The following is a 10922-nucleotide window of genomic DNA, read 5'->3' on the forward strand; positions in this document are numbered from 1 at the left end:
GGCTGACAATAGGACGGACTGAAAGGTGAGCCTCTTGACATCACCACCATGTCGTCTGCATTATGAAAACAAGTAAACAACATGGGATTTTTCTCAAGGGCAGTTGGCGTTTAGGAGGAGGAATTAAAGACATTCTTCTGGCATTCACAGAACATTTTTCCACAAAATAGTTGCAGAAGGATAACTACACACGCCATGCTTTTAAGATATCACTGAAGCCCACACAGTCCTATCACAATATCCCAAGAACAGCTTCCTCACAGGTTTCTCTTATGAGTGTCTTACGCATTGTAGTTTTAAATGCACAGAGAGTGATGGCCTTACACTTTTCTCAAATATGAAGTGTTTTTCCCCCTTCTTATGCCTACTACTAACACTGGACATGGTTGTGACTCTAGGGCAGTGGCTCTCAACCTTCCTAATGCTTTGATTCTTAAATACAGTGCCTCATGTTGTGGTAACCCCAACCATACACTCACTTTGTTGCTACTTCATAAGTATAATTAAAATGTAAATATCTGATATGTAGGATGTCTACTATGTAACCCCAAAGGGATTTGACCCACAGGGTGACAGCCGCTGCTTTAGAGTTAAACTAAAGTCTAGAAGGAAAGAGCTACTGAAAACCTGACGTATCTTAGCATCGCTGAACCTAAGGAAATTCTCTGCTCCTATCAAGGGTGAGAGGAAAGAGAACACAGCTAGGCCTTCAAAGCAGGTCCTCAGCCGAGTACAGCCTCACTGTGATGAGACTAAGTGTTATGTTGTGTCTTTGGATTACTCTTTAAAGATGGGTGACAAGGGCAGTCTGTGTTACATCCAAATGAACTATTCAAATAAGAACTGGGGATGTAGCTCAGTGGTGGAGCCTAGGCTTGGCATAAGACAAAATCCTGGGTTGGATCGCCAGTGCCACCCAGAGAAAGTAAAGAAAGCAAGTACCTGTGTAAGCTTTCCTCAAGTACATGGAGGGAACTTTGTCTACAGACAAAAGTAAAAGCTGATTTGGGGCCAGGGGCACCGTTCAGGTGCAGAACAATTGCCTAGCATACTTGAGGCCCTGGGTTTCATCTCTAACAAGACCAAAAACAAAACTGATTTTTTTTTTTAAGAGTCTACCAATTACTGCCTTTTAGAGTTTGGCAGCACTTCTGAAATACCATATAACTTTTTGGAATACAAAACAAAAACCTAAGTACAAAAGTTGTCACTGCTGGGTGTGGTCTACAGCACAGCATGGGGAGGGTAAAGGAAGGAGTGTCTGAGCTCAAGGCCAGCCTGGGCTATATGCTGAGACTCTGTTTTAAAGTGGAGAGCAGTGAGCACCAAGCTTTGATTACCAAGCTTCGCAGAACTGCAGGCACAGTTTCAAAGGTCTATTTATTTTATTGTATGTGTATGAATGTTTTGCCTGCACATATGTATGTGTATCATGTGCATGCCTAGTTCCATGGGAGGTCAGAAGAAGGCATCAGATCCCCTGGAACTGGAGTTACGTGTGAGTGCTGGAAATTGAACTCAGATCCTTTGCAAGAACAAGTGTTTGTAACCACTGAACCATGTCTCCAGCCCCAACTCCACTGTTACTTTTACATAATCCACAATGGCAAGTGGTTTATCATTTTCACAAGATGTAACACATTTCACAAATATTTATCAATAAGAAAACCAAACAAAACCAATGAGAGATTACCTTGTCTTTGGACTGTCCCTGTCGAGCAATTGCATCATATTTAATTTTTCCTTCAGGATCCACCTGAATGGCCAGTGCATTCGACATTTTTTTCTTTCGCCCCATATCCAGAGGATACTGGGCCACATGGATTTCTGGGAAAGCGCCTCCATCTCCAAAATCCTGTGTATTTCAAGAAAAGAAGTACAAAGACTGTTTAGTAGAGAGCAATTCATTCAAGCTAGCAAATCTATGCTTGCTATGAGGGACAGCAGTAAACAAAAGCAAGTCTCCATCTTGAACAGGCTATGTTTAGTGAGAAAAGGTATAAAAACAGACTGAGTGTAAGGAGCACCATGCGGATCACGCAGGTCCTGGGAAGAGGCACCATCATACTTGCAGGGGAGCAGCTGTAAGGGTCTTTAAAGAAATAAAACACAAAAGTCTCAACTAAGGAAAGCAAAGGAGAAAGATCCAAGCTGTGGTGGAATAGACAATGTGTGTGAATGCTCGCCCACAGGGAATGACACGATTAGGAGGCGTGGCCTTGTTGAAGTACATCACTGTGAGGATAGACTTTGCTGTCCCTTACATGTTCAGGCAATACCCAGTGTGGCACGCAGTCTGCTTCTGCTGCCTTTGGAACAAGATGTAGAACTCTCAGGTCTTTCTCCAGCACCATGTCTGCCTGGACACTGCTATACTTCCCACCATAATGGACTGAACCTCTGAAACCATAAGCCAGCCCCAATTAAATGTTTTCCTTTATAAGAGTGGCCTTGATCCCAGTGTCTTTTCACAGCAACAAAACCCAAACCCAGACATAAGGGAAGCATTTTCTTTTTCTTTTTTTGTAAGCTAGAGGGAGAGGGAGAAGGAGAGGGAGAGGAGAGGGAGAGGAGGGAGAGGGAGAGGGAGAGGGAGAGGGAGAGGAGGGGAGAGGGAGAGAGGAGAGAGAGAGTGTGTGTGAGTGTGTGTGTGTGTGTGTGTGTGTGTGTGTGTGTATGAGTGTGTGCATGCGTGCATGTGGTGTGCTGGGACTGAAGGCATACACCACCATGTCTGGCTCCCTAATAGTTTTAAATCAACACAGTCTTTGTTGATTTACATAGACTTTGTTGATTTAAAACTAAAAAAACAAAATAAAACCAAACCAAAACAAAACAAAAAAAACCCCTAAAACTCTGAAGTTTGAACAACTTTAGGTCCTAAATAGATTATTTATATAATCTATTATACTCAATTCCCATTACCGAGAATGTTAGAAAAAAGTGAAATTCATCAACAAGAGGATATTTACTCAAAAATAAACTCGTTTTTATAAGTTTTTAAAACAGAATATTTCATTAAATCTTGGATGTGAATTTCAAGCCACAATATGCTTATTTACTAGAGACGGTTGAGGTTTTTGAAAACGAACGAATCAAGTGAAAAAGCTATATTCTTGTAAATTAGGCAGAAATAAAGCCTTCCTAAGAAAAGTGCCTTCCTGTACTCAGACCATCAATCTGACACATGCTCAGAGTCACTGAGCTCTTCGACTGTAATCAGCACTTCACAACTGTAGCTGTAGCATTATGTGGTCGTTAACCCTGCCAGAAAATCACAGCTTTTACTGTGAAAACTACAACAAAATGCCTTCTTCAGAGGACAGCCACTCCCCGCAAAGCACCCTGGCATTTTCAGATTAGCTGGCCACTCAAGTTTGATTTCCAAATGAACTGCTCTGATCCACCAGCATATATAAAACCTTTGATAATCAATTAAGACTAGAAAAGCTAATAGCCACCAGATGTCAGAAAGCTCAAAGGCTTTTGTGTGAAAAATGAAGCCTGCTGTCCCCACTCTGTAATCCAGGGAACCCCCCCAACCCCCATGCCCCATCTATAACCTCTCGGAAAGGACACTAAGTACAATTATATAATGCCTGCCATCACTATCTTTTGGCTGCAGACAGGAATAGCTTATCTAGGAGGCTGGAATGCCTTCCTATCTTGTCATGTACCTCACTAATTCCAGACGGAATAAAACCAAAATCCCTAACAACATCAAGACAAGTTTCACAGTCATAAAGAGCAGACGAGAACAGAGACAAAACAAAACCCAACAAAAACCTGGGCTATGTTACAGCAAGGCAGGGTGGGCCTTGTTAGGTGCTCAGTTTCTTGACCTGACAGAGTGGACAGAGGCAGCGAACGAGGAAGAGACAGTGCAGAAGGCTTTAGGCAAGACGCTGAGCAATGTTTCTATTCAAAGATACTAGCAGCACACCCGGAGGCAGACTGAAAACAGGCAGAGACCTTATGTATGAGGCAGACGTCATAACCAGGTAAGAAAGCGCTACACGTGACTGGAGAGTTGGCTCGGTGTTTAAGAGCACTGGCTGCTCTTTGTGGAGAACTCAAATTGGTTCCCAGGACCCACTTTTAACTCCCACTGCAAGGCCCGATTCTGATCTCCAAGGGCCCTGCATGAATGTGGTACACAGATGTATATGCAGGCAAAACACCCAGACATGTAAAATAACTTAATCTCTTTAATCTCTCATGCTGATCTTTATTTTTCGAGACAGTTTCCCTGTATAACCCTGGCTGACCTCAAACTCACAATCTACTTGCTTCTGCCTCCTGGGTGCTTGGACTATAGGCATGCACCACCATATCCAGGCAAAGGGAAGATCATTTAATACAAACACAATATATAGAAGTCTATTAGCTGCTGAGCCATCTCTTCAGCCCAGATAGGTTAAGTCTCAAATGTTTACTTTTCTCTCCAGGTAAGGAAGATGGGCAAATATGTGAAATGCTCACAGGATTCTGTGTAATCAGGAAAATATGGGTTGCTAAGGAAATTACTTCTTTGGAGACAAATCGGAGGTACAGAAAGATCTTTGCTCCACCAAATCAACCAAAGCTTAGCTTTCATTTCCTAAAAATGTGTGTAACATCATGACCAGGTATGTGCTAACATTCGCAAACTGGAGATTTAAAAAGCACACAGAGAAATCAACTGACAAGAGACACTACCGGGGCTTCCCTGGAGAAGGCATCTCTTCGGAGTTGTGACATGGCATTATTTTCATCGCTGACGGTGGGATAGGGGTGAACACAACTCAAATGCAAACCCACTCTGATTCTTCTCCTTACAAAGAGTTCAGATTTTTATGTTATTATTCCTAGTGTATGTGTGACAGAGAAAGAGAGGGAGGGGAGGGAGAGAGAGAAAGAAGTGGGGGCACATGCCCACGCCACAGTGCTTGTAGGAAAAAAGTTTTGGGAACACATTCTCTTTTCACTATGGAATCAAATTCAAAATGTCAGGTTTGTGCAGCAAACGGGCCACCTGCCCGCTCGTGTATTTGTATTGCCCTTTCCCACTATTGCTCATGTGCTGTAAGGCTTACACTTGTAAAGGTAAGCTGGCTCCTGTACACGCTGAGTAGTTCAGAACAACAAGAATGAGAAGAGTGATCACTGACCATGACAGTAAGAAGAAAGTCGTTGCAAGGAAGAGCACACTTTCTCAACGGAGCACTGCATGGCTGTAACCATCACCCTCCAGGGTTCAAACTGACCTTCCAAGTGTACAGTAGTACACTTCAGCCCAGTTACCTCTAAGAGTCTTGGAATCCAGCCTTTCCTGTATCCGTATGGGGGAGGCTCCCTTCGAGAGGAGACCAGGGAGGTCTGTCGTGATCTCTGAGATCTTGCCCTTTCTTCAGCTTCAAGTTGGTCCTGAGATAGCTGGGTAGGCGCAGGTAAAAAGCTACAGGAAATCAAAGTCGGAATTTAATTATCACGATTCAGCTATGATATTCCTTTGCTTAGCATATAGACTTTTCAATGATTTATAGAGTCATTCAATTATTACATCCTTATGGGTGGAAGGGAAAAAAATATTCAGAGACAAACACCTTGACTATGGCAAGGACAAATGCTTGTCTAGACTTAAAAACAGAGCTGTTTTTTTTTTTTTGTTTGTTTTTTTTTTAAACAAAGCTGATAAGTTGCAGGTTTCTGTCTTCCTATACTTTATACAGAAGCCAACCTCCAGCACATGGTTTCCTAAGAATCCTTCCTAATTTTTGTTTAACAAGGTCTAATGAGGTAGCCCAAACTGCTCTTCAACTTGCTACCCTCTAGACTCACCCTCTAGACTTCTGAGATTATAGAGGAATTTAACACTATGCTACTGTGCTTTCCTATTGTTTTGTGTCTGTCTTTCCTTCCATTTTTTTCCCTCTGGAGACAGGGCCTCACTGTGTAGATCCAGGTGCTTCCCCAGTTCTGGGATTAAAGCTCTCTAGCGGGGTTGGGGATTTAGCTCAGTGGTAGAGCACTTGCCTAGCAATCTCAAGGCCCTGGGTTCGGTCCCCAGCTCCAGAAAAAAAAGAAAAAAAGAAAAAAAAAAACCAAAACTCTCTAGTCCTCTATCTTTCTGCATTATGATTAACTAATCATTTACCAGACTGAGCAACCTGAGAGTAGGAACTGCATCTTGTGCTTCTTTTGTCCCTAACTGTCCCAGCGCCCTGTCTCGTAACAGGAGTTGCTCCAATATTTCCAAGAGTTTCACTCTGCCCTTTGCATTCATGGTTTTGCAACACAGCAGTCTTCCTGCCTTTACTTAAACAAGCCATCTCAAAACCTTTGCCAAAAAATATTAAAGATTTACCAGGAATGTTCTTAAACTTACTTATTAAGGGTCTCACTGTGTAGCCCAGGCTGACCTCAAACGTTTCCCACACACCAAGCAAACAAGTGATACTCCAGCAGACTGTAGCTAGGCACTTCCTAATTCAGTTCAGTCCCCAGAGACTGAGGACTCAATACCACTGGAATGCCTCTACTTCCAAAGACAATTGGAGACTTGGCCACCAGGACTTTGGTTCCACTGACTACATATTGGGGTCCTACTGTTTTAAATATTAAATATTCTCATCAATTTCAGTATAGAGGTGTGATGAGAGGGATTCTCTCTGCCTACCATGACCTAGGATTAAAGGTGTCCAGTACTACATCCAGCCAGGTTCACATTTCTATTTAGTTTGTGTATGGAGGGGTGAGTGTGTGTGTGTGTGTGTGTGTGTGTGTGTGTGTGTGTGTGTGATGGCACTGTTGGAAGTGTGACGACAACTGTAGGAGTCAGTTCTCTCTTTCCACCATGTGGGTTCTGCAGATGGGACTCAGGTCTTTGAGCTTGGCAGCACATGCTCTATCCACTAAGACATCCTTGCTGGCCCTGTACCCCAAATTTTTAAGTTACATTCTAATGCCTTACCCCAGCCATTGCATTTATTATCTGATTGCACTATATCAATTGCTTTTTCTCATGTAATCGCTTTCCTAATGGAAGTAAGCTCGTGAGCATACTAAATAAAAAGACACAGGAAGCTTTCCTTATATCTCACCAAATAATCAATAGAACACAGGCCACCAGGTATGTGAAGTACATTTCCCACACACCAAGCAAACAAGTGATACTCCAGCAGACTGTAGCTAGGCACTTCCTAATTCAATTCAGTCCCCAGAGACTGAGGACTCAATACCACTGGAATGCCTCTACTTCCAATGACAATTGGAGACTTGGCCACCAGGACTTTGGTTCCACTGACTACATATTGGGGTCCTACTGTTTTAAATATTAAATATTCTCATCAGTTTCAGAGTACAGTTTCATCAGTACAGAGGTGTGATGAGATGGATTTTTGGGTGACCAGTTCCTTTTAATAAAGGCAACAGAAGCTGGAGCATGGTGGAGACCTTAATCCAACTTGGGAGACAAAGGCAGGTGGATCTGTATGACCAGGCCAACCTGGTCTACAGAGCAAGTTCCAGGTCAGTCAAGACTACACAAACAAACACTGTCAAAAAACCAAAACTAAACCCAACAACAACAACAACAACAACAACAACCCCCAAAACAAAAAACCTTTATAGAAGAGAGGTTCCTGAGCTTAGCCTATTAGTGACAGCATAAGGTATGGATGATCTCTACAGGCACAGACACTGGTACCCAACACCTTCCTCCCCTCTTTGGGTTAGATTCATTTGCTGGGACAGTTCATGACCCTAAAAAGCAAAGTAAAATGAAACAAAACAATCAATAGAACACAGGCCACCAGGTATGTGGATCTCACGGAGGCATTTCCTCAAGGGAGGCTCCTATCTGGGGGATAAATCCAGCCTGTGTCTAGTTGACACACAAAACCAGCTAGTACATTTGGCTTACAATTCCAGGTTACAACCCACTGAGGGATATCAAGGCCGTGAGTGAAATCTCACACACAATCAAAAGCAAGAGTGACTTGTTTTCCTGGAGAGAAGGAAGGAGGGAGGCAAGCAGGCAGGCAAGGCACCAAATAAGCTGCTTGCTGGTTGGCAGAGTGACTTATGCTCATCTAGCTTTCTTAGACCGTTCAGGACCACCTGGTTAGGGAATGGTGCCGCCCGTAGTGGCTTGGAGCTTCCTGCATCTCTTAGCAAGAAAAACAATCCTCTACAGACATTTCCATAGGCCGATTTGATCTAGGCAATTCTTTTGCCTGATATCGTTTTACCAGGTGTAAAGCAGTTAAAAGCTAACAAGGACAGTGGCTTTTTTTTTTTGTTAAATCCTGGCCTTAAACTACCTTAACGGACCTGGTTGGTCTTAAACCTCAGCGATTTCTCCTGCCTGAACTATTTTCACCTGTGTATCTACTTGTCCATCCTCCCGGTATCAAAAAAATATATTTTACTCTATATATACAACCTATAGGGCAAAGCAGGACAATGAACCTTAATTCCCATAATCAAAATACTTTTAGGATTCATACTGTTATGAGCCAGGAAAAATATTAGAAGTGGGTTTGATAGGCGTTAAGTCAATGTCCTAAAATGAAGACTTTTTTTTTTTTTTTTTTGTTTTTTTTTTTTCTTTTCTTTTCTTTTTTTTTTTTTTTTTTGAGCTGAGACTGAACCCAGGGCCTGCGCTTGCTGGGCAAGTGCTCTACCACTGAGCTAAATCCCCAGCCCCTTTTTTTTTTTAAACCTTCTTTAAAATCAGACTTTTAGCTGAGTTCACAGGAAAGTTTTTCCACTTGAGTAGTTATGAGTTACATAACGTTTCGGAGATCTCCCACTTAGCATCTTAGCTGGGAATACTTTACACACGGTAACCAGGCAACCAGGAACAGCAAAAGTCGGAGGTGGTTCTATGTACAAAAATTCTAAGGTCCAGTTACAGCGCGGAGGAGCGCGCATTTCAGTAAAACAGCAGCCCCTACTGCTGTCAATTAAAAAAAAAATTGGTCGGTTTTTGGTCGTTTCCAACTCTGCCTTTGGCAAAAAATCTTTGTTTCAAGAAAAAGTGTACTGGAGAAAATAAGAAGCCCAAGGCATACAAGCGGCTGGAAAGCCTCCAATAAATTGGCGAGCTTTGCTCATCAGGAATAAATAAGCCGTTGCTTCGTATCACAAACACCTCAGCCCGGAGTCCACAGGGCGCTGAATCTACTGCGCCGCTTACGCGAAGCACACGTGAGCTCCGCAGCGAGGCCACGTCGCGGTTCTAGGTGCGGGGGGGGCGAACTCAACCCGGAAGCCCCTAAGGGAAAGACCCGGCTTCGGCGCGGCCTACTCAACAAAGGAAGCCCGCGAGAGGTTCTAGCTACGGCCTTAGCTGGAGCTACTTCTGTGCCCCAGATCAGGTTATAGCCTGAACAGTCCGGAGAGAGAAAAGGAAAAGATGTGTACTCCAGACCTTCCGTATCGAGGGACCTGCAAATCAACAATTCCACCTGGTGAGCGCCATCTTCTTCCGCTTCTTCCTGCGCACCACAACGTCGCGTGGGGCGATTCTTGCCAGGAACGAACGGGAACGGAATGGAAAATGCTCACTGCGCAGGCGCTCTGACCGAATGGCACTCAGGTCTTGGTTTCTTTTTAGTGGGAATTGTGGCAGCCTGTCTGTTGAAAATGGGTTAGCCAAGACGTCAACAATTACCTTAACATTGGAAATACTGAACATCGGTAAACTTTACAGAGCAAGAGGGTCTCTGAGTTTTAACACATCAGTAGTGACAATAAAAAGATATGCTATACAGTCTTAATTTGGGGAAACTAATACTATTATCCAATTCCACTATCAGTATGTTCCATCTTAAGAGTATTGAATAAGATACAAAGTCTGGCTTGATTCGCAACTATAAACCGCCTCCGTGCTTATAGTTAATAGTTCTGTTAACAATCATTTATTTAAATTTTTAGCTTAACGAATTAATTATTTAAAGCAGTGTGGGGGGGTGGTGAAAGAGAGAAGATCCTAGAAATTAAGATAAAGGAGTTTAGATGAAACTCAGCAGATGACTTGGAGCCAAAGTACAACTGAGACAGGTGAAAGACAATTCTTTCTTTTTCTGAGATACGGTTTTTCTGGGGGTTCTAGCTGTCTGGAAGTGTTTCGATAAACTAGGCAGGTTCCAGATCAGATACTTGCTTGCTGGGTTTCTACCACACAAGTGTTAGGATTAAAGGTTGTTTGCCACTGTGTTTGGCTAAATACAGATAATTCTTTTTTCTTTTTCTTTTTTCAGAGCTGGGGACCAAGGGGTCTTGGGCTTGCCCTAGGCAAAGGCTCCCACTGAGCTAAATCCCCAACCACCAATAAAGATAATTCTTAATCCAAGCTGTGGCACATTCTATTAATCCCAGAGGCAGATCCTGTGAGTTCCAGGCCAGACTGCTCTCACGAGGGAAGTTCTAGGACAAGCAAGGCTACAAAAACCCTGTATCAAAAGACCAGAAACCAACTGTCTTAATTAGGGTTATGCATTACTGTGAAGAGACACCATGACAAAGATAAAGGAAAAATATTAAGGGCAAGACACACATTGAGTAGTACAGTTCATTATCATCATGGGAGCATCTAGGCAGACATGGTGCTGGGGGAAAGGTGAGAGATCTGCACCCAAAATAGAAGATATCAAGGAGAAACTATACTGTCTAGCAAATGGACAGAACTTGAGTATATATGGATTTCCTCAAAGCCCCGCCCACCTCTACAGTGACAACCCGCCTCCAACAAGGCAACGCCTCTCGAGATTACCACGCCCTGCTCCAAGGAGAATCAAACCATACACCAAAGGAAAGAAACAAATGGCAATTCTTACAAAACTACTGACTTTGGATACAAAGGAGAGACAAGTGAAGCAAGGAGGACAAGGATAAAATGATTAATATAGAAAACAGAAAGGCAGAGAACAAAATCT

The 10922-nt window shown here is 43.0% G+C and overlaps 1 protein-coding gene across 2 annotated transcripts in view; it reads right to left on the reverse strand.

Moving 5' to 3' along the window:
* Snw1 (SNW domain containing 1) overlaps positions 1-10922 on the reverse strand; it is a 27369-nt gene that overhangs the window by 15367 nt on the left and 1080 nt on the right. The window contains exons 1-3 of one of the 2 annotated variants that reach the window (XM_032908217.1): positions 9453-9483; positions 5284-5437; positions 1694-1855 (exon numbers count right to left, since the gene is read on the reverse strand). In XM_032908217.1, coding sequence (XP_032764108.1) covers positions 1694-1855; positions 5284-5437; positions 9453-9466 — 330 coding nt within the window. In that variant the 5' untranslated portion in view covers positions 9467-9483. Of the gene's footprint in view, positions 1-1693; positions 1856-5283; positions 5438-9452; positions 9484-10922 lie in introns of those variants that run through there. The other variant, XM_032908218.1, reaches the window with a different exon arrangement.

This window comes from Rattus rattus, chromosome 7 (assembly GCF_011064425.1).
Source record: "Rattus rattus isolate New Zealand chromosome 7, Rrattus_CSIRO_v1, whole genome shotgun sequence".
In the NCBI taxonomy this organism is placed as follows: Eukaryota; Metazoa; Chordata; class Mammalia; order Rodentia; family Muridae; genus Rattus; species Rattus rattus.